Below are 25,601 nucleotides of genomic sequence, written 5' to 3' on the forward strand. Positions count from 1 at the left end.
AAGTTCTGTGTCGGTGCAACGTAAAGTCATTTGTAAAAAAATATATTTAATAGTGATTGTAATTTTAACGCGTGAGATTACCAACTTTACTTTCTTTCTTTTCTTTCTTTCTTAATCTATTTAGCCTCCAGGGTTGGCTTTTCCCTCGGACTCAGCGAGGGATCCCACATCTACCACCTCAAGGGCAGTGTCCTGGAGGGTGAGACATTGGGTCGGGAATACAACTGGGTAGGATGACCAGTACCTCGCCCAGGTGGCCTCACCTGCTATACTAAACAGGGGCCTTGCGGGGGGATGGGAAGATTGGAAGGGATAGACAAGGAAGAGAGAAGGAAGCGGCTGTGGCCTTAAGTTAGGTACCATCCCGGCATTTGCCTGGAGAAGAAGTGGGAAACTAAGAAAAACCACTTCCAGGATGGCTGAGTGGGAATCGAACCCACCTCTACTCAGTTGACCTCCCGAGGCTGAGTGGACCCCGTTCCAGCCCTCGTACCACTTTTCAAATTTTGTGGCAGAGCCGGGAATCGAACCTGGGCCTCCGGGTGTGGCAGCTAATCACACTAACCACTACACCACAGAGGCAGAACTTTACTTTCACCGGACTAAATTCTTTTGTTTGTATTATGTTATTTTATATGTAAATGTGATTAACCTGCCCTGTGGATTATTCGTAATGATAGTTTCTTTTAGATTTTGACTCATTGCTGTAGCCTATAATAAAATTTTCACCAGGTCTCACAAAAATACTACAGGGCAGGTTAAATACATTTACTTAATAAATAACATAACACAAAGAAATAATTTAGCCTAGTAAAAGGAGTGTTGGTATTATCTCCCATTGAAATACAATTACAACTGAATACTTTTTTTGCAATTGGCTTTATGTCGCACCGACATACATAGGATTTATGGCGACGATGAGACAGGAAAGAGAGCTACGCGTGGAAAGGAAGCAGCCGTGGCCTTAAATAATGTACAGCTCCAGCACTTGACTGGTGTGAAAAAGGGAAACCAACGGAAAATCATCTTCAGGGCTGCTGACAGTGGGATTTGTAATTACTATCTCCCGAGGGCAAGCTCACAGCTGCGCGCCCGTAACTCCACAGCCACCTCACCCGGTACAATTAAATAGAAGTACGGCATGATAATGCAATTAAAAATCATTTAGTATTTGAATACACACTAAGAAACTAATAGACACTAAAGAAACTCCCAGACTGATGAACGCGTGCTGCAAGCAGGCGAATTATAACTCAGTGGCCACAACCTTGGCAAAAATATATGTACCCCTACTACCCTTCCCCACAGCACACGCAATTCTCCACTACTTGCTGTAGTGCTATACAAATTGGTTAGCCATGACAAACAGCATTTTGTGCGTATTTCCGTCAATAATTATGTTAATAATTAAAGAAAATAAACTAAGGAATTAGCATATAAGGTAACAAGATTTGTACAAACAGCTTTTTAAAAATAATTCCTAGTTCCAGCTGGCTAACGTGGAATAAAAATGTAATGTTTACTCCACAATATGGTGGTGGTGGTGGTGGTGGTGGGGACTGTCCCTCCCCCCCCCCCCAATCGCCGCTACCGTTGGTAAATACACCAAAGATGCAGAAAAGGAAATCTAATAACTTATTAATTTATACACGTGTAGACATTCCACTTGATAAAAAGAGTTGCTTGTATGAAGCAAAAACTAATACTGTTCAGTGAAGCACGTGTGTAGAAGGCATACGTCTGTTTGGAGCTTCTGTTGCATTCCGATCAGATTGTCCAGATTAAAATAATGTCTGTGTATTCGTCGCTGCTGAATACATTAGCCATTTCCGATATGCAGACAACAAATATAGTGCGGCTATACCATACACCAGCCTAGAAGTATGCGGTCAAAAACGATGTTCACTAATGCAAAGGGTGCATTGGACCGGTAGCGCTGAATAACATGCTGGGACCGACACTCCAGTTCTTATCTCTTCATATTCTGATGTAACCTGCCCGCTGGTAGTAATTCCCCAGTGAAAATCAGTTGGTAGACTTCCCATTCATCATTTGTGCGTGCGGTACATTTATAAGTAGAAAGTATGGCGTTCGAAAGCCACCTGGTATATATATATACATCTATATATATATGTAAATAGAGCATGCAACATAGGATTTGTGTATAAAAGTTTAAATGTCGAGATGAAATGGCGCATGGCTTTTAGTGCCGGGATGTGTCCGAGGACTTCGGCTTGCCAGGTGCAGGTCTTTCAATTTGACTCCCGTAGGCGACCTGCACATCGTGATGAGGATGAAATGATGATGAAGACGACACATACACCCAGTCCCCGTGCCAAGGAAATTAACCAATTATGGTTAAAATTCCCGACCCTGCCGGGAATCGAACCCAGGACCCCTAACCATTTAGCCACGGAGCCGGACATTATCGAGATAAAATCACTAAAGACAGGAAATAGCTGATCAATGCAACAACAAATTTATTTGTGCATGATTTTTATTCTCACTATTGTTTCTGCCATAATTTTATGCAGAGTAAATCACTAACATTATTTCCAAATGTTGTGATGTAAGTTTATGTCTTTTGTTGGACAAGATTAATATGAACATCTGCTGAAGTGACCAGAAAGTACTTGAACAATGAAAGGATTAAATCCTTCTGGGTGAGCTTGCATCCGGGAGATAGTAGGCTCGAATCCCACTATCGGCAGCCCTGAAAATGGTTTTCCGTGGTTTCCCATTTTCACACCAGGCAAATGCTGGGGCTGTACCTTAATTAAGGCCACGGCCGCTTCCTTCCAACTCCTAGGCCTTTCCTATCCCATCGTCGCCATAAGACCTATCTGTGTCGGTGCGACGTAAAGCCCCTAGCAAAAAAAAAAAAATCCTTCTGGGAAGTCTGCATTATACCCATAAAAAGAAATCCTGACACACTTTCCAGTACTGTACCTTCTAGATTTCTGTCAAGCACTATACCTAATGTTTTGCATTTTAAAATAGGCTAGTGCAAACATTTCTTAGGCTACTTCCTGAAATAAGTTTTTACTGAAGTGCCTTCAAATTATTTTTAATATTAGGTACAATGAGCACTGAAAGATTTTAATTAATGGCTTTTTAGTATGTGAATTGAGCTATCCTATAGGTTTAAGAAATATAAAATAATTTGCCAAAACTACAATTAAATATTGTAAAAGTAAATAAATGCTGGCTCTAGAACGTTGCCTCTGATGTACTGTGCTATGGGAAATGGTATGGCAAAGTGTGTATTTAAATGTAGTGGATTGTTGAGTCTGATAGCTGGTAAATGCCCTTTTACTGCTCTGATTTACATTTGCATAGTTCGTCTAGTACAGCGAAAAAGTCTACAAACGGCATCAGAAATGTAAGGATGGTGTAATTTGTGAAAAGAAGGAAAAGAAACATATTTCCTTAATCTAGAAAATAAGAAAAAAATATTTAAATCATTTATATTTTTGTTGCACAGCTGGCAGAAAAATACTTCCCATCTCTCGTAAAACATGGGAAATGTGCAATACACAGCCTTATTAATGCAGACTTAAAAGTTTGCCTTTTTAGATGTTATGTTATACTACCGCAATACCAAAAAAATGCTAGCACTCAAACAGAGTTTCTAGCTTGAAATGTTTGATTGGAACTGGACAGAAAAGGAAGTCGTCAATCCCAATGATCAAATGGGTTCTTGGAAACTGACAAATTCCTTACTACACTTTCTGGTTCCAGGCTTGCCTCACAACTGCCACACCCATCTTCTCAGCTGCTTGGCTAGCATCGCTATCTTAGATGCATGCCATGGAAACTTAATAAATATAATAAATTAATAATATTACTGCTTGTCTTGCATTTTTATCTTAGATGTGTGCTGTGAAAACTGAATAATATAATTAAATAATATTACTGCTTTTGTTAACTCCTCTCATTTAAAGGAAACATTCTGAAATGCTTCAAGAAACATTTAAGGGATGTATGATAACAGCTGGTAAGAAAATGCTTCAGAAATAAATAAAACATTAACTTACACTAAAACATGACCTAAGCAGTATAAAATTATAGAAATATGACCAAAGCCTTAAACTAGGCCAAAATGTACTGCTGTGTGACCAATGAGTACCCACTTCAGAGTTGACAAAAACATGTGTTGTTTAAAATTATCAAATGGAAATAAGAAATAAAAAATATGACATGTCATAAGCTTTGAGACCCTAGTTATGATAAAGCAGCCAGGTGGTATCTCAAATACACCAGCCTCACGTCAGTAGATTTACAAGCTACATACAGCATGACAAACATAGGAAAAGAATTTAAACACATACAGTGAACAATTCTAGCAATTGTAATCTATTTGATCAAATAGCAACATGTACTAGTAAGAATAGGGGCTGCCTGGCCGAGGCGGTAAAGCCATGCTCGGTTCGCCTGGAAGGACGTGGGTTCGAATCCCCATCTGAAATGGAAATTTCCACCAATAGAGCATATCAAAAATCAGATCAAAAATTAGATGTACATCTAGAGATGTGGAAAAATATCTAATTACCTCCATGGGAACTTTGAATTTCCATTCAGAATTGCTAGGCGGGCAATAATTCCATTGTGGAGTTTTATCTCCCGTATGCAGTTATAAGACTGTGCCTCTTATAATAGGCTTCTGATAAGTTCAGTGGGTAGGGTCTGACACATCCCACTCTGATGAGTCTAGTGTCAGACCTAAGACGAAATGCTGGTTAATAGAACAAATGCCTGAAAAGTCATACATCTAATTTTTGACCTGATTTTTGATCTGATCCCCGTCAGGAAGTCGTAAAATTTAAGAAACGAGATTTCCACTTTTGGAGGTGCACATGGCCCTGAGGTTCACTCAGCCTACACCAAAAATGAGTACCAGGTTAATTCCTGGGGGTAAAGGCGGCCGGGCATAAAGCTAACCACTCTACCCCATCAAGTGCCGAGGTTACGGATAGTGGAAGCCTTTACCCCCCACCCCTCCAAGGGCCTTCATGGCCTATACTGAGATGACTTTGCTTTTTGCTAGTAAGAATGATCTGGCAATCTGTAAGACTGGGGTGTCAGTTGTAGGATATACATTCTAACTTAGTTGGGGCTATGACTGGATAGGAAGTGATTATTAGTTGTACGTAAAATTCCATTTGCCAGTAGCTGAAATAGGAAGCCAGAGAAAAACACTTCCAGGATATCCAGGGTTGAGTTATCAACTTTTTAACTGTCAGGGCTGAGAAGTGCTCCTCATTCAACCTTCTGTAGCACAGCCAGGAAATTAATATGGACCACCTATGTCAAGTGAAAGGGAAAGTGATTTAAACCGACTTTGGAGTAAGTTCTTTTGTGGATGATACGTGAGACCAATGATAAAGCACAACAGAGATTTTTTTCATCACAGTGAACAAATGATGGAATAAATGTGCCCATGTTAGTAAAGATTAAAGCAAGCAATCATGTTTGTAGCTTTACATGCCTTTTGATATACTGTAGTGTTCATTGTCACAGGATGTACGGTTTCCCCAAACCAAAGAAATTATAACTTTAGTTTCAAAATTCCCATATACATTGGCTGGGATTTGAACATGGCTGCTTTGGCAGTATATCCATGTGTGACCAATTTAGTGACTTCTTGTACAGTCTATATAACAGCCTGATAGTAATAATAAAAATCAATTATTTTTATGAAGACAAAACTTTTAAAACTACTTTCTTTATTACAATAATAATAAAACTTATGTCGTAACGGTCCACCTTTTCAATACTATACCATGCAATTATTATTATATTATCAATTATTTTAATGAAGACAAAACTTTTAAAACTACTTTATTTATTACAATAATAACTAAACTTATGTCATAACGGTCCACCTTTTCAATACTATATTATGCAATGCTTACATTACATTTCTAATCTAGGAACTAGTTTCGGCCTTGGCTGGTCATCATCAGCCTTAATGCTAAACTGTACAAACACATCCAATAACTAAAACAAATGTACAAACACACAAAAATGACATTAAAAAGTGTTATAAACATCTGGGATGAACTATGTGTACAACATGTAAAATATGACAAAATTCAAATCAGGCTCTAAAATTCTTAGATGCGTTGCATCATGTTAAAATGTTCCATTAGTGCTTGTTGATAAAATATCATGAAAATGCTGAAAAGTTCCTCTGTTGGACATTGTCAATGGTTGAATCAAAGACAAACATGAAGATATGGTTAAACAACTAGCACATTCTTAATTTGCAGCTGGTAGACATTCACAATTCAATGCGGTGTCCATGAAGTTAACCTGAATAAATGATAGACAAAATTAATGAACTGAAGGAGAGAGAGTGCTAATCAAATGGCACAGGTTATATGAGACTTACCTTTCATTGCGGTATGTGGTGCATGACCTACTGCTGTGTGCTTTGTACTAACGGTTGTGAGATTTAAGGGGAGAAGGTGGAGAAAGGAAAGGGGAGAGAGGGGAAGGGGGGATTAATGCAGGGCTGAAGGATGTGGGAAAACAGATGGCTGCTGAGGAAAGGTGCTGTGAATAGTATGAAAAACTGAGTAACAACTTCTTGGTTTGACGTTTCTAAAAATGGGAATTAGAAGGTCAAATAGGATATTTGGCTTTTCTGAAATGTCATTAAGATTATAATTTGGGTTAAAATATTAATCTATATGCATGAAGCAGCTTTCTATAATGTTAAGGAGGGGTCCTTTGATGATGATTTTGAGAATTTCCATATTTTGTTTTATGTCTGTGAATTTGTGATTATGGTCTTACATATGCTGTCCTACAGCTGAAAATGTATTGTACTTCAGGGTATTAATGTGTTCCAAGTACCTTATATTAAAGCTCCTCCCAGTCTGTCCAATGTAAGAAGAATTACAACTGTTGCAATTAATCCTGTACACTGCTGATTTTGAAAAACTATTGTTGTTTATAGATGTGGCATTATGCAAGACTTCTGCATTCCTATTATTGCTGGGCTGTGTGACTCAGACAGTTGAGGCGCTGGCCTTCTGACCCCAACTTGGCAGGTTCGATATTGGCTCAGTCCGGTGGTATTTGAAGGTGCTCAAATACGTCAGCCTTATGTCGGTAGATTTACTGGCACGTAAAAGAACTCCTGCAGGACTAAATTCTGGCACCTCGGCGTCTCCAAAAACCGTAAAAGAGTAGTTAGTGGGATGTAAAGCAAATAACATTATTATCATAATTCCTATTATTGGTTTTGAATACCATTTTTATATCATGCTTTTTAAAGATTCTATGACTTTATTTATTACCATTCACTAACACAGTATCTTTATTTATTCCACAGGCAAAAGCAGATGCTGCTCATAAAATGGATACGTGGCTTCTTCTTCTTTTTCTTCCTTCTGACTCACAATATCAACTTCTTCTTGTACTGCATCTCCGGAGAGAAGTTTAGAGAAACGGTGAAGATATGCTTACAACGCTGGTTACCATCTTTTTGTCACTGTATTTGTCTTAAACAAAAAAATAAACTGACCACTACCTATAGACCTAAAAATAGAACACTAGTAACTTCTGTCAGTATTTTGACTTTGCAACAATCTGAAACCCAACCAGCGAGACAAATTTCAGATTCTAGTGTGAATTCAAAACAAGGACAGTACAATGCTGCCTTTGTAGATAACGAATGTGTATAAAGTGCAAACAACATGCAAACTTTATGTTGTCATAATGTATTGATAAGGTAACAGAAGCTGTCAGTGGACATAGGTATGTGAAAAGGTTGGATTTATGTGCAAATTAGTCCAGTTTCTTAAAAAAAAAATTTTTTTGAAGTAGCAGAACAACAGGACTACCAGGACTACTAAAAACAAAGCATTTGAAAAACAATTTCCTACCATTTCTTCAATCTTTGATAGTCTCTCTGCTCAGCACTGTGTTTCATTGGAATTTTAATCACAGATTGTCACTTCTGCACTGATAGGATCCTATTCTCATTGTTTTGGTCATCTCATCAAATCTGGACATCTTTAGTCAGATAGTAACATGTTCGTGATTGAACAAGCAAGTTGGCTGCATGGTATACGCCATGTAGCTGTGAGCTTGCATTTGGGAGAGGGTGGGTTCAGCCTCACAGATGGTTTTCTATTGTGTCCATTTTCACACCAGGCATATGCTGGGGCTGTACTTAAACAGAGGCCATGACCGCTTACTTCCCAGTCCTAGCACTTTCCTATTGCATTATCACCAAAAACCTGTCCAAGTTAGTGCAATGTTAAACTGCTGGCATAAAGATGTTAGTGTCTGTTCCCTAAACAGTTGTAAGATTTGGTCATGCCATCATATACTCGTCTCACATTTTCTTGTGAATGGGAGTGATGCTAAACTGTAATCTGAGAATGTTTGTTGTGGGTACAATCTAGGGGAGAGATGCCTGTTGCACACCGAACCATACCTATTTCCATAATATGAGGACAATGTGTGGTAGACAAGTACACTCTTCTATACTTCACTGATTGGATGACAAAGTAGTATATCTTCACCTTCATATGAACTGGCATTTCTATTCCCATAAAATTCCTTTAATTTCATTCTGTCTCATTCAAGTGCTTGCACATCAGCATTGATTCTATCATTATCTTGCAGGCAAGACCCCAAGTAACATAACAGGTTGGTCTTTGTGAGGTCTTCACTTGAATTGAACCATGTCTGAATATATTCTCATTATGCAGTGCTAAGACAAACTACAAACCACACAATTCGATCAGACCAGGCCAACACTTAACACTGCAGTGCAGCCAGCTGTTCCAACAAGCATGACATCAGCACAGAGCAAAGAACATTGTATGCTGTGTTCTTGGTCAGGTGTGACAGAGTGAGTTGGCTATGCAGTTTGGATCACATATTTGTGAAGTTACATTCGGGAGATGGTTTATTCCAAAATCCACGGACAGCAGCCCTGAAAATAGTTTTCCATGGTTTCCCATTTTCACACCAGACAAATGCTGGGGCTGTACCTTAATCAAGGCCACAACCAATACCATCCCAATTTTATCACTTCTCCATCCTCACATCGTCAAAACCCTTTGAGTTAGCGCGATGTTAAACCACTTAGGGGGAAAAAAAAGGAAGTGTGATAGAAACCTCAATAAGAATGAAGAGGTAGCCGTGCAAAACCTTGCAGCCACCAACCTATACATGAAAATCAGAGACTAATGGAGCATTTCACAGGACTGGAGTGTGTTCACGTAAGGCAAACAGACCTAGTTGATGCAGAGCTCTTGAACTTTGGGCACATGGTACATACCATACAAATTGGTCCAAGATATACAGTAGTTGAAGACCATTTAAGGAAGGGTCTCTCAGTATGTCTCTATCAGCACGGGTATGGCAAAATCTGTTGTAAAGGAACATGTGACAAATCCACACTAGCTGATGTTAGATCAGTGATGATGTAGAGGTTCATGTTGTCATCTTCATTAACTCATTGGTGCCTAATTATGAAACCATTCTGTACATGCTTGCAGTGGGCCAGAAATTGATGTACAGAACTATTCTGTATGAATTTTTAAATGTTCATTCATGTATTAGGAAGGAGATGGGACATGGAGTACTTTTAATTTACTCCAACACTGAGTTAGTTGACTAAGTGGTTTGAGGGGTGTAGCCGTAAGCTTGCATTCAGAAGATAGTGGGTTCAAACCCCACTGTTGCCATCCCTGAACATGGTCTTCTTTTGTTTCACATTTTCACACCAGGCACGCTTTATTCCTTCAGAGTCCTAGAATTGTCCTATTGCATCATTGCCATAAGATCTGACCAAGCCGGTGCAACATAAAACAAATAGAAAAAGAAATTTACACCATATAGTTTTAAGGGGGTCCTCAATAAAACATATCCTTTCATGTTTAAATAAATCGATACAAAAAATTAACTGAAGATCACCATCTGACAGTGGGTATACAAACATGGCAGCCAGTCAGCTTTTTTTTTTTTTTTTCCTAGTTGCTTTACGTCGCACCGACACAGACAGGTCTTATAGTGATGATGGGACAGGAAAGGCATAGGAATGGGAAGGAAGCAGCCAGTCAGAAGGGTATTTCGAAGTGATCTGAAAAAGACTGATGATGGGTCAATGTAAGTGGAAAGCAAATTTTCTGATGAAAGCAATTAGGATGACAAATAAGCAGGAGCTGTGGCAAGGAAATGGTAAAATATTTCCAGTACACCCAGAAGTATACTATTTACTGGAATTGTTGATCTCAGGGTTGTATTCTGATTTATTACCAATAACCAATATATTAAGTTATTTAATTTTTTAAGAAATGAATATGAGATTTCTGGGTTGACAAGCAAATAATTTATTATGCATTTGGAAAGGCATTCACAATTCAAGGAGAGGAAATTAAAATCCTGAGATTTGCTGATGGTACAGTTATTTTATCTGAGTCTGCAGAAGATCTGGAGAAATTGCTGAATGGTATGCAGAATCTTGGGGAGGAGTATAAGGAGTACAAGGAGTACACTCAGTCCAAAAAAAAAAAAAAGTAATGGAGTGCAGTCAAACAAAGCCAGGTGACACAGGAAATATTATACTAGAAATTGAAGTCTTAAAGGAAGTAAATGAGTATTTTTACTTGAGTAGTACAATAACTAACGATGGCAGAAGTAAGGAGAACATAAAATGCAGACTAGCACAAGCAAGGCAGGCCTTTCTTGAAAAAAGAAATTTGCTCAATTCGAATATTGATACAGGAATTAGAAATTTTTTTGAAGACTTTCATCTGAAGCATGGCACTGTATGGAAGTGAAAAGCATGGACCATAACTAGCTCAGAAAGAAAGAGAATAAAAGCTTCTCTTTTTTTTTTTTTTTACAACTGGCTTTATGTCACACCAACACAGATAGGTCTTATGGTGACAATGCGATAGGAAAAGGCTAGGAGTGGGAAGGAAGCAGCTGTGGGCATTACAATCCCAGCATTTGCCTGGTGTAAAAATGGGGAACCACAGGAAACTATCTTCAAGGCTGTCAGCAGTGGGATTCGAACCCAACTATCTCCCAAATGCTCGCTCATAATTGCATGCCCCTGACCATACAACCAACTTACTCAGTAGAATAGAAGCTTTTGAAATGTGGTGTTACAGAAGAATGCTGAAGGTAAAATGGGTGGATCAAATCACGAATGAAGAGATACTGAATCAAATTGGTGAGAGGAGATCGTTTTGGTTAAATTTGATGAGAAGAATATGACAAACAGATTAGAGCAGATGTAGGATGTAGTAGTTATGTAGAAATGAAAAGACTAGCTCAGGATAGGGTGGCATGGAGAACAGCAACAAACCAGTCTATGGACAGGTTTCCATCAATATTTTTAACTTTTTTGCAAAATTTGTCATCATGAGAACATCTGTTGTTTCAACGGCTTGTCATCAGTTTGTAGGGAGCAACTGAGAAGCACAAGCAGACCACTCAGTAAGCTATACGTGAAGATGTTCTATCATTGCATCACTAGTATGCTTTTAGTAACTGCATGGGTGACATGCACTTGGTATACAACATATACTGGTCTCTGTACTAAGTATTTTTATAAGTGCAAGCAAATAGTGGTTAGTCTTGTGTTAAAAATAGTGGTTAGTCTTGTGTTAAAAGTAATCCTGTTTGCGGAAAATAGTGGCAATGGGGCTGCAGCACGTGAGTATTATGCAGAGCCATCACATGTATGCTACTGAAATAAACAAATAGAACAGTTGCAATGTGCCAAGAAGAGAGCCTTAGCATTTCAGAGACCAAAATCTTGTCAGTATACATAATTGAGAAAGAACTCTTAAAATATTAACTGGATTAAGAAATGACAGCTATTCAGTTCTGCATGAAATGCTACAGTTTATAGCACTATATATTACAAGGAAAAGCAATAATTTCACCCTTGAAAAGGGGGATGGCTGTGTAGATCTTGAAGAGGAGCAACTTTTCTCTCTGAAGGTGGAAATCTCTGTGCCAACAACTGCTGAAGGACTACAGCAAAATAATGGTGGAATTCTGTGATATCTTTGATTTATTAATGAAATTCATATAATTTTTGATCTTCCATTTTATTAAATTAAAATGGGCTAAAAAGTGGGAAAATTATGCAAGTATGCACAATAGCTATGCTCTAATCCGTTAAAATCTTCTATACATGATTCTAATCTAGCCTCATGGAAGGCAGTATTAAACCACTTCAAAATCCTTAAAAGAGGGCCATATATATTCTGTTCCCATTCAATTCAGTATGTATTGACTCCTACATTATGCTCATAGGACTGCTAGTAAAAAACTGTATAATGATGCTTTAAACTAATTTGTCTTCACATACTCTTTTCAACAGTAATATTCATTAATATAACATTACATAAAGAAATTATGTATACCAATTACATAATACCAGCATACATAATATGTCACATCCTGCTGCAAAACTTCCTGTTTAAAAACTATAACAATCTCGCCGGCTTGACTAGTTAAGAGAGTAGGGTGCTGGCCTTCCAAACCTAACTTGGCAGGTTTGATTCTGGCTCAGTCCGGTAGTATTTGAAGGTTCTTAAATACATCAGCCTCATGTCCGTAGATTTACTGGCACACAGAAGAACTCCTGCAAGACAGAACCTCAGCACCTTGGCATTTCCAAAAACCAAAAATAGTTAGTGGGACGTAAAACAATTATTATTATTATTATTATTATTATTATTATTATTATTATTATTATTATTATTATTATTATTATTATTATTATTATTATCTCCCAAAGATTGCAATAAATCTGCACAAATAAATATTTTATAAATATAAATATTTTTAACTTTTTTTGCAAAATTTGTCATCATGAGAACATTTATTGTTTCAACGGCTTGTCATTAGTTTGTAGGGAGCAACTGAGAAGCACAAGCAGGTTGCCAATTATATTATATGAATCTTGTTTCAAGATCCTTGTTATATCAAGGAAGTTCATACTATTTGCTTGCCATTAATCCAAGGTACATGTACTTTGTTGATGCATTGTCCTTAAATGTTTGCTGTGAATGAACTTTTTTAAATATTTTGTTCAAGTGCTCATTTGATACAACAAAAGAAGTGTAATAAAGCAAATGCTTCTGCCATCTTTATAATTCTTGGGATCTGCAATATTCCAATATAAAGTGCTCAAAAAAGCTTTGTATAATATGATTTCACACATTTGTTAAGGTACCTCAACATGTTTACAGCATGCACTGTAGGCCAATGTCTGAGACACATAGTGATGCGTATCAAAAAGAGGTTTGACATTTGTCCAATATGAGGCATTTGTCATATCGGTCAGTTTGAAATCACCACTTTTAAGGTCAGTGGTGTATAGAGAGCACATGTAAGACTGAGGTAAATGGGAAGAGTACGTATTTCTGCCACTGACCACATTTGAACCATGACACTGCTGCAAGAAAGATGGCAACAAAAGAATGTCCCCACTCATGTTGGAGTGATGTCTCTAGATTTCAGGGAGAGAAAAACAGTTACTGACCAACAACAGACAACATAACATGCAGGGAGGATCAGTATTTGTTGCTTTCAGCACGTTATAGGTCCACAGCAACTACCACCTCGTTTCACCAGGAACTTCAGAGGGCCACCAGAGTGAACATCAATAGGCAGTGTGAGGTGGGCAACAACTCGTAGATCATGGCATTAGGGGCAGTGGAAACTTGCTCTTTTCTGATAAAATCACCTTAAGCTTGTATCCACACAACAGAGGCATTAGAATCCGGAGACAGTTATGGATGGTGTTATGCATCACTTGACCAAGCGCCAAAAGTAGATTTTAAGATATTGACATAAACGTAAAATCCTTTGTATTAATTCATATTTCCTGTTAAATGTGAGGTATTATGTACCAAAATAAAGATAAAACCATAAATTTTCTTCTTAATGTATTCAATTTAGGGATATTTGAAGTATATCGTCGTAATCTGAGATAATGGTGCTTGGTCACTTGATGCTTTATTGCGGTTACATTAGTTTTTGTTTTGCATCACTTGACCAACAAATAAAATTGCAATTTAGTGATCGATTTAACTTTTAAAAATTCAGGGCAGTGTAAAATATGGTACTTATTAACTAATTTTACTGCTTATTTAAGTACAGGATTAAATTATACATAACAGTATACAACATCCATAGAAAAAATATGAATTTTAGAATATACAGTAGTATGGAAATTACACTGGTAGATCATAGTATTAAAGCATCATAAACACACAGTTTCTCCAAGTGTAATATAATGCTGGATTTTAAGAATTTTCGAGTTCAAAATCCATATTTACACAATCAGACCCATCTATAACATTGCTATTCTAGGATCATTAAACAAGCCCTTATAGAAAGGCTTAGCATCATTGGGAATTAGCTCCATGAGAGAACGCAGGTCGTTCAGTTTTGCTTCTGAAACTGGTTTCCATTGGGTCATAACGGAGTGAGCAGACCATGTAGAGCTGATCCATTTTCATTCTGAAGCCGGCGACCAACTGTAGATTTCTTAATGTCCACTTCAACAGTGCGTTCTGCATCAAAATACTTTTTTAAGAAATTGCTGGAAGGTTTATCTTTCTTCAACTCTATTTCTCTCACATGCAACCAGTTTACCTTCTCACTGTTTGTGCCTGTCTTTCTGTTTACAATGTGCTTCTCCAGATGAACTGTACTATGAAAATCCGGTCCGGTCATTCTGTGCACCACAAGCAGGTTCTTTTTTCAGCACATCTTCATTACCTACATTTATGTAGTCTTCGGCGGTATAGAGGCGCTGCTGAAATTTGAAAGCACGTTCTGTATCTACAAAGTCGCTGTTGTTAGGAAGTTTGACCTGGAAATAGAAATATTTGTGTAATCTTTTCAGTGGTAGGGTGTTGTTCCAAAACTGTTTTCAGAAGTAGAACAACCTTTATATTATGATTCTGGCCTCTGCAAGAATCTGATCACAATATGACTTCTTTGGCTTTGTGCAAGTTTTCCATGAGATGCTTGTACAAGCAGGATCCAACCTCCTGAGCCCCTCGTCCTGCTTCTCCTTCCAACCAGACATAACAATGACCCTTTATTATCTTTACCTAAGTTATATAACCACAACTGGTGCTTGTCAAAATCCACATCTGTGGGAATACTGGGCAATGGCAGTATTTTTTCAAGGTCAAAACAAAATGTTTCCAGTTTTTCATCCAACTTCGATTTTTCTATATCGGAGGATTCTGGGCGTATGCCACAGGGAAGAAAACCTGTGCAGGAATCTACATTTAGCATCACATGACCAGGCGACTGCACGCTTGTTGTGTGGTCGTTTGATGCGTAATTCAGACTCAGAAATGGTGGTTGGTCACTTGATGCAAAACTTCAATTTAATGATTGAGAGGTTGGCGTTTGGTCAAAATTCATTTCCCACGAAATCATATTGAGAATAAAAGTCCGAACAATAACCTATGTAAAGTTTACACCTTTAGCTACCAGATGGTGCAATAATCTAAAAAAATCCATTTTGGCACTTGGTCAATTGATGCATAACACCATCCATTTGGTGAGCAATGGAATGAGCTCTTCATCCTGGAGCGCCATCAGCAGCAAGGGGGTTCCATAACGTTTTGAGGTGGGATCATGTTTGGTCAATGTACACATCCACTTCTTATCCAGGGTAATGTGAATAGCCTGGTATACAGAAACAACATCCTCCAACCTTCAGTTACAGGATTTGCTGCCACTGTGGGCGAGGGTTTTACATTAGTGGATAATAATGCTAGAGCCCATCGAGCCAAAGTTGTTAAATCATTTCCTTGAGACACATGAGATACAGTGAATGGTGCATATGCAGAAATAAAATGTGTTCTACATACATAGCACGAAATGAAGACAACAAAAGACAACAATTGCCCATCATCCTAATCCTCTTGCTAATATTCAGCAACTGACTGAAATGGCTGTCTAAAAGTGGAATAATCTGTCCCAAAGCAACTAGGATTCTTTGTCTTGTTGCGTTCAAGCATGTATCAGGGCTCTATACATGATATTAATTTGCTGCACAACAAATGATAATTCCCTGTTCAAAATTTCACATTGCTAACTTTGTGCTTTTGTTGTATTTCTGTTGCTTTTGCATAGTTCACTGTATCTTGTTTCTCTTTGTACATATCCTTTATAATGTACGTGCAGACTCATAGCAAAATAAAAAGTGCACTAAACCAGAATATGCAAAACTTTTGAGCACTGTACTTGAGAAAGAGTACTTGATATTTTTCCTGTTGGATGTTCAATTGCACTAAAAATAAAAAAAATCATGCCTCCTTATTAGGGATGGGCACTTCCTAAATTCTTCAGAACAACAGGTTTATTTCAAATAGTGATGGGCAGTCTGAGACGGGGTCTCAAGGTTTCTCAAGACTAGTGCAAGCACCTGTTTCTTGCAAGAAATATTGAAAATCTTGAGAGCACATTGTCTCAGCATTGTGTGGTAAATAGCGTGTTGTAGGCTTACAGGTAGACGGAGCTGAATGCTGTTTCTGCTGAGTATGCAAATAAGCAACTACAAGCCTTTAGCATTTCGTAAATACGTGTCAACAAGCAACTAGGCCGTTCATTTCTACTGAGGTCTATTATTGACACAGTATAACATATTTATAAAGGATACACATTTTGGCATTGTATGCAGCGGTAAGTACAAGAATGAGTAGGCTAAGTACAGAAACTGATGGCTACTGTAGGTATTCATCATTATCACTCCTCATAATTTATTAGACCCTTCATTCAATATCCTTCTGACTAGTGCTTGAGTTTACCTACATTATGGTGACAAAGAAAATAATTCCTTACACTGTAACAGAGTATTTGCATCATAATTAGGTACTTCGGTATATGACAGTACAATGTGTAATTGTGCCTAATATTATACGACAACTTTAAGATGAAGTCCAAAACTCAACATAAGTCATGGTTGTGGGATTAGGGATTATTTTGAAGAGATGCCACATAGCACAGTCCGCTGTCTTGTTTATTCAAAAGAAGTAAAATACGTCAGCAGATATACTTCTGGGATGATCCGGCACTTAAAAACATGTAATATTACTGAAGGGAAATCATCACAGAGAATATTACTACAGGGGAATCATTACAGAGAATAACACCGGCCTGGTCTGCATCACAAGAAGCTACCCTATCGACAACAATTACCAAGTATCTAGGTGGGTGTACATCCTATCTACAAGTCGCTTAAGTGCGGCCAGTATCCAGTAATCGGGAGATCGTGGGTTCGAGCCCCACTGTCGGCAGCCCTGAAGATGGTTTTCCCTGGTTTCCCATTTTCACACCAGGCAAATGCCGGGGCTGTACCTTAATTAAGGCCACGGCCGGTTCCTTCCACTTCCTAGGCCTTTCCCATCCCATTGTCGCCATAAGACATATCTGTGTCGGTGCGACGTAAAGCAAATAGCAAAAAAAAAAAAAAAGCATCCTATCTACAGCTATTAAAAAATTAAACAGGGTTATTCAGCTAAGATGAATGATATTAAGGGGCTCATAGTTGAACATGCAGCACTTTTCCAGGCCTCTGACAAAATTTAATGGCACACACGTTTTCATTTGAGAACATTCTCTCATGCAGTAACTGCTGATGGTATACATTCAAGCTTACACTCATAGTTACTGGGATGTCACACAGATTGCAGCAGCAGGACAATTGGTCTTGAGAATCTCGCAAGAGTCTCAAGATCTGTGACATCAGTCTCGAGTGAGAGCATTGCCCGTCACTAATTCCAAGTGTTTCTAATTCTGAATACAAGGAATAATATTTTATTATGCTCTAAAAATCTTTGTTTCCTACACCCTCAACCAATCAGAACTGTAAGCATACTGAAGATGGCAAGTATAAGCATACGTTGCCATTATGACTTGCCTTCATTAATAAGCTTTATATGGGTAAAGTCAAAGGGGTTTTCAAAACAATCTTAACAAGGAATTCTTGTATAAGAGCAGGTCATAGCTATAATTTGAACTAATATGCACAGAATTATGGCTATAAATGGACAAATTTTAAATCTTCCATTTTCCCCCTTGGGATATTTTGTTTGTTGGATTTGTTATTTATTATTTATGGAAATGGTGACAATTTTGGTACCGACAATCATTCCAAGAGACTTGGCCTCATATTTTTTTTTGTTAATGCAGAACACCATTTACTTTGTCTGATACGCTAACAATAAAATGAATGCTTTGAAAGAGGAACAGGTAAGATTTCTATGTAAATGGACAAATTCCATATGGCAAAATAAAAATGGCATGTTCTTTATTTATCCTGTACATAATGAAAGATGGATCTAATTTTAAAGAGATTTCTTAACATAACCAAAGAATCCTTTTAACAATGTTCTATATAAATCTCACATATAGCCAACTAGAGTAAGACAATACCCAAATCTAAAAAATTTGCCAAAAGTTACATTTACAAATTTGCTCTATAACTTAATAACATTTACTTCAAAATGATACTTGCTAGACATCAACACACTTTTTTTGTTTTACTTATATTAAAAGGCAACAGAGTTAAAGCTCCTCAATGTACTATTATTTTTATATTGTTATCACATGGATGTGTGCACACATTAGTTGGGTATGCAAAAACATGGCCTACATCAAACTACATATCTAGTAAATTCCATGTGCTCTATTGGTACTAAATACTTCAAGGGAATTATCTTGGAAATCATGGTGAATAACAGACTGAACTAGCAAAATCTAGCTAACGTTTGCAAAATCTTGGAAATAGAGAGAAAGTTGAATGCACAGATGGAAATGATTTACATTAATAGACTTTTTTCCACAGCATCTCATGAAGTATCTGATATATAGACAATCAAATTTATGTTATTATAAAAGAGTAGAAACAGACAGGAAGATACAGTCTAGTAGGCTATCCACTTAATGTTGCAAACACTATGAGTTGTGACAAATATTTTCATGCACCAAACACTTAGAAAGAAAAGATCTGCTCGTCTAGTTATCAGATTCAAGTTAAAATATACACTGCTTTTTGATAAAGTAACCATTGCCAATTCTGTATACCTAATAGGAATGTGCTTGTCACGTTTGGATATTTGAAATTGGAAGTAAAACATTCAAGGTCTTGGGGATGCAAATTTAAAAATTTGTAAAATTTGAAATTTTGATCAAAAGTGACATTGAACAGCATAGGAACAATACTGTAGTATATGAAAATGTATTACAAGAAAACTTTTCAGTTATATAATTCAGAAGCCATGAGAGTTGCTGAGAACAAGTCATTTGCAATGACAAGGCTATGTCAAAGTTTGAACTACAGTAGGCCTATCTGGTATTAGGCCTATAGAAGAGAAGCGCAAACTCAAAGGGCCTGAAATATTCACAAGTATACATGCATTTGGTGTATTAACGTTAAAAGATAATATCTTTGAAGCAAGAATGACAATTGAAAACACTGGTATACAGATTTGCACGACGATGCTGTAATCTATGAACTTTAAATCTGTTTATATTCCTTTATATTGTGCTATAGACTTACATATTTTGTGCATTTGTTCAACTATGAGTCCTTGTAACTAATGTAAAAATAGTGGTTTTGAGATATCATTAATTCCTTACACTAGAGAAATGTATTATTTCTGTTACTGTTTAATGATGATGAAAGAACAAAAGAACATACATTTCAAGTGCTGCTATGCCATTGGAAATAATTGAAATATCAACTATCATTATTGCCTCTACAAATATACGCATTTACAGTACACAAATTTCTTGATAGTCTTTACACTGCACTTCCCACTGGACAAGTGAACTGTTTAAGTACAAAAAGTATTTAAACAATTTCTACAACAAAAATAAGTTTCTGAAGAAATTCATGATATAATTATAGTCTCAACATCTTAAAAATTTAGCAAGTCGAAAATGCAAGACTCTCTGGAACTTGAGCCTGTATCCAGGTTACGTATGCTAACACATTTGACAGTGAAGCTAAAGACATTTTGTTATGCAGTAATAATCAATGGTATCAACCATACGGTAGGGCATATGTTCACAGAGACCTTATGCGTTGTTTCAGTGTGTACTATCCCCAGCTCATTACTTCCCACATGTATGGAAATTCCCTGTATATGGCTGAAATCAGCAAAAAAACTTGCACATTTAATTTTTGACATGAACATGTAACTACATTAAATGGGGTAAGAGTAGGTCCACCTACTCAATCTGGTACGTAAACATCAATGACAATATAACTATATTTTCATTTTAAAATGGGCTATATTCTCATTAAAACATTAATGGAACTAGCTATGACCTTACTTTAAGTCATCCTCAGCCATCACTTAGTCAAAAATGGCATAATTAAAAAATCAACTTTTAAAACTAATTTTTAAAATTATTTTATTATTTTAATTCAAAATTAAAATTTAATTTTAAAAATTTAAGCCATTTTTGACTATGTGATGGCTGTGGGTGACCTCAAGTAAGGTCAAAACTAGTACCATTAATATTTTAATGAGAATATAGCCAATACTTTTATGAAAATACTCTATAATTTTATTGTTATTGGTATTTATATATTGAATTGGTGAACCCACTCTTATCTCATTTAATGTAGAATACATGTCAATACAGATCATATGATGTGAACATGTACCGACAAAAGAGTAGCGTTACAAAAATGTTGCCTGGGCTGGGAAGACTTGGGAGAAAGGAGATGAGCTGCTCGACTAAGTGGTATGTTCTGAACTGTCAGTGGAAAGATCGTGTGGAATGACATTTGTAAATGAATAAGTCTGAGTGGTGTTTTTAAAAGTAGTAAAGATCACTAAAGTTGGAATTCAAGAGAACAAATTGGGGCAAATATTCATTTATAGGCAGGGGAGTTAGGGATTGGAATCATTTATCAACAGAGAGCTTCAATAAATTTTGAAATTCTTTGCAATCATTTAAGAAAAGTCTAGAAAAACAACAGATAGTGAATCTGCCACCTGGGTGACTGTCCTAAATGCAGATCAATGTTAATTGATTGATTTATTTGATTCATTGATTGAGGTAAGTCACCATCTTGAAGTTATTTAAATGGCTTGTGCTTCTTACACAATAATAACTTTTTTTTTTGTTTCTTTTTGTTTTACTTGTATGAGAATATAAGTATTGTAAGTTATTTACTCTCATGTCAGAAACATCTTGTATACAGCCAAATATTACTTTGAAACACCAAAGGTATGTGACCAACAGTTCGCAATTTCAAGTGCATTCTGCAATGTCTGAAACAGTTCATCTTCGGTACAAGATGATGGGCACATTGGACATTGAAGCAAACATTTCATGGTTTATTCTTCGCTGCATTCAAACTTGATGTCGTCAGCATTTATGTAGTTCCATCTCGCAAGATTGACTTTGGACCTACCCATTCCTGTCCTCAGTCTATTCAAAGATTTCCATACAGTCCAGTTTTCATTATAGCCAGATGGTAAACATTCCGCTACTGTCATTTGTCCCGGGATGTACTCTTGCCATTTCAGGCGATTTCAGTTCCCGCGATGTTCACGGGAAACTTTTCCTGGACTTGAATCTTTGACTTGAGCAGGGGAGTACATGGCTGTAAAGTGGGCAAGCACTTTCTCATTATAATCTAGTCTTCTACCTGTTCGCAGCTACTTTTCTACAAATACAGGGCGGAGAAATCCCTGCAAGCTGATACAGCCTGTCGACTAGAGTAAATTTCAAGAAACCTGTCGCTAGTTTACAGGTCTCATTGAGGGTGACGTATACCTGATTGACACGAGATGGTGAATACCAAACTGGACGTGCATATTCTGCAACAAAGTAACAAAGGGCCATAGCTGATATGTGGATAGTTTGTGGCTGGCTTCCCTATAGCGATGCAGTCAATTTACACAAAAGGTTATTTTGTGCAGAAATTTTAATTTTGGAATTCATGAAGTGCTTCTTAAATAAAACAAGTGGACTCGTGCTGCTTCACAGCATTCATTATAAATAGGTCAGATAAGAAGATGTACAATATTATAGGGAAGGATCCACCTTTCAATACTCCGTAGTAAGTTGAACTAAAAAGTAGTTAAAACCTGTTTATTGGGACCGGTTTCAACACATTTCAAGTGTCATCATCAGCCAATTAGCGAAGATCTTAAAACAACTAATATATTGAACACAGGCAAAAAATTAACATTGTATCATATCGTAGCAATTCAGTTATATTGTTTTGCCTGACCTTTTCAATAGTTTTATGAACACTTAATATCGATATGTAATAATTGTAGTTTATTACATTTCTTTCCACACAATTTGGGCGTATCTGGATCTTAACATTTTCAGATGATCTTGCGCGAGATAGTGCAACATACAATTGGCTGTGACTGAATACTGGTTCGGGTAAGTAGACACCCACTTTTTCAAGAGTTTGTGCTTGCGCTTTATTACTGGTAGCCTAATGGTCATAAAGAAAGATAGTCGACTTGATACCTTCCCGTCTGTGCATACGTCCATGTTTTCTATTAGCAGCATGTAAGTTATTAGGAACGTTCCACCATCTGTTGAATATATTTAGAAGCTGAGGAAGGTTGGGGAATCAAAGAGTATATAGTACAGAACAATATTTTTCCATGATCAGAGGATGTGTATACTCTCTGGCTTGACAGGTAGTAATCAAACATGGCTGCATGCACTGACATTACTAAGTATGAAAATCACATATATCACAATATTAATGAAAGTGTTAGTCGCTTAGCAACCTGATAAGTTCCTGCAATTATTGGAGGGATCCTTTAATGATTTGATTTTATGATTACTCAAAGTTGGCGTAAGTTGGAGACCTACCAATGTCACATGATTCACCGGCAGGTAATTCCAGAGAGAATAAAACAAAAATGAAGCAAATTGATCCAGTAGAATGGACGGTTGGATTTGCCAAAGCTGATTTAGTAAACTTTTTTAATATCTAAATAATTATTCCTTTCACTGGAATATTTTATATTCTCACCATTCAATACTTAGTAATATATTAGAACATGTTTCAGTCTGTGTGACCTCCTTCTCCTTATTTTATTACTTAAAAGTCATTATGGATCAAACATGATATTCATCAATTTCAGTGCTTCTTATATGCAAGGGTTCTGTCAAGCGTTATTTCCAGATATTTAGGAGTGTTGCAGGTCTGTTATTCAATATCTAACTATGCTATTTTGAGCTTAAGATGCGATTCCTTCCTTCTCAGGTGAAAGGCACTGTAAAAGGTTGATAGGCATTCACTGTTTCAAACGCAGTACTCTGTGGGGCCAGGTCAAGGTTCACAGCATATATGAAACTTCTGGAACTTTAAAATACCGGTTGGTCATTTGTATAGATGTTGAAAAGTGTTTCTCTGCAACTTAAGCTTTTAAAATTTGCATGTGAACATGTTCATGGTGTTATAATACACTATGCTTTGATTCTAAATATTTTTGAAGTTAAACTAATCACTGACAGGTTTGTAATAAAATAAACATGATCTGATGAACCTCTGAAGACAAAAGATGGGCCAAATACATGCTTATCTTAATGACATATTTTTATAATTTCTTAATACCAAAGTTTATGGCATAGAAGTTTAAATATTGAGTAGCTGCAAAAAATGTGACTAGGGAAAGTGATAATTTAAATGTAATCAACATCTGCCAAGTTAACAAGCTGAAAAACATAACTCCAGTACCATCTGTGAAACTATCTTTGTCACAATTGTGGTAATGGTAATCAACTTCCCAATTTTCATGTGTAACTTTTCATTATTGTGATGGATATGGAAATGATGACAGTACCAGGAATGACTGCAGAAGAGAATATGAAGGTACTGGTAATGGTGTTTGCTGATAACATAATTGTGCAGGGTGATAAAGAGGAAATAGTACAGAAGGATCTGAATACATGGGCAGAAGCAGAAGAACAGTGTAGAATGAATTTCAGTGTGAAGAAAAGTGAGTTTCTGCTGACAAGGAAAAAAGACCAAACAGCAGCAGATACACTGTTTGGAGAAGATGTAAAGTTTCAGATACTTAGAGGAATGTGGTAGAAACAACAAAGAGAATGGTGAGTGGGAAAGACAGGTACATGGGTACATTTCTTTATAGTGTTATAAAGATGATCTGGAGCAAGGATGTACTCCAGGGATGATGATGATGATAATGATGCTTGTTGTTTTAAGGGGCCTAACATCTAGGTCATCAGTCCCTGATGTACTCTAGGGAAGTAGGCCTAAACTTAATATAACTTCATACATTACCTATTTTCAATACTAACCTATGCATCAGAGACTTGGTTAATGAAAGGAAGATATGTTAGTAGACTACAGACATGTGAAAAGAAATTTTTGAACAGAATAGGAGCTACAAGAAGAGACAAGGTGAGAATGAGAAGGTGAGGGAAGTACTTTTTTTTTTTTTTTTTTTAATTTTGCTTTACGTCACACTGGCACAGGTAGGTGTTATGGCAACGATGGGATAGGAAAGGCCTAGGAGTGGAAAGGAAGCAGTCATAGCCTCAATTAAGGTACAGCCCCAGCATTTGCCTGGTGCAAAAATGAGAAACCATTGAAAACCATCTTCAGGGCTGTTGACAGTGGGGTTCAAACCTACTATCTCCTGGATGCAAGCTTACAGTTAAGCACCCCTAACTGCACAAGGGAAGTACTGAATGAGGTACTCTTACAAGAGGAGGATACAGAAATGTCAAGTAAGAAGGTGTGGTTATGCGAAAGTTGCTGAAATATTGAACGGATAAATTTGATAACTTTAGCCAGGTGAGATTTTCTGTAAGAAACTATTGGAACAAAGTTTTATGTTTATGCCGGGCTGAGTTGCTCAGATGATTGAGGCACTGGTCTTCTGACCCCAACTTAGCAGGTTCGATCCTGGCTCAGCCTGGTGGTATTTGAAGGTGCTCAAATACATCAACCTCGTGTTGGTAGATTTACTGGCACATAAAAGAACTCCTGCGGGACAAAATTAAAGAACCTTGGCATCTCCAAAAATCGTAAAAGTAGTTAGTGGGACGAAAAACAAATAACATTATTATTATTATTATTATTATTATTTTATGTTTATTACATGTTTCATTATTAAATTATCAATTTTATTATTACAAATCATATTTAAGACTGTATCACAGCTGTTAAGCTTGTAAATTAAAGCTCTTGTACAAAATTATGGAGGTTAATACTGGACCATTTAGTAAGAAGCCGATTTAGGTAGCTATAATTATGTTGTATTAATATTGCAATTTTGGTTTTAATGTCATATAGTATTGATATATCTAGGAAGAGAACTACCTCTTTACCCATGTTGATTCAAATTAGGGCCATCAATGAGGGGTGCTAGCATACAAGTGACAAACACATACGCTAAAATATGGCAAGTACATATGTGAGCTATGAAAGACTGAAGTATGATCAATTTTTCCTTTGCCAGAGTGATTATGTACAATATTTTGTACACATAGTTCAAAAGCAAGCTTGTAGTTTCACACATCTGTTGATATTATGATCATAATCATAGTCATAAGGA

The 25,601-nt window shown here is 36.9% G+C and overlaps 1 protein-coding gene across 5 annotated transcripts in view; it reads left to right on the plus strand.

The window, feature by feature from the left end:
• The window catches only part of LOC136866367 (cysteinyl leukotriene receptor 2), a 244,753-nt gene extending 233,132 nt beyond the window's left edge, over window positions 1-11,621 (plus strand). For 2 of the 5 annotated variants that reach the window (XM_067143243.2, XM_067143242.2), the window contains exon 8: window positions 7,343-11,621. In XM_067143243.2, the coding sequence (XP_066999344.2) occupies window positions 7,343-7,694 (352 nt within the window). In that variant the 3' untranslated portion in view covers window positions 7,695-11,621. Of the gene's footprint in view, window positions 1-6,964 lie in introns of all 5 variants that reach the window. The other 3 variants (XM_067143244.2, XM_067143248.2, XM_067143246.2) reach the window with 2 other exon arrangements.
• Window positions 11,622-25,601: the final 13,980 nt, after the last annotated feature.

The sequence above is a fragment of the Anabrus simplex genome, chromosome 3, assembly GCF_040414725.1.
Source record: "Anabrus simplex isolate iqAnaSimp1 chromosome 3, ASM4041472v1, whole genome shotgun sequence".
Taxonomy (NCBI): Eukaryota; Metazoa; Arthropoda; class Insecta; order Orthoptera; family Tettigoniidae; genus Anabrus; species Anabrus simplex.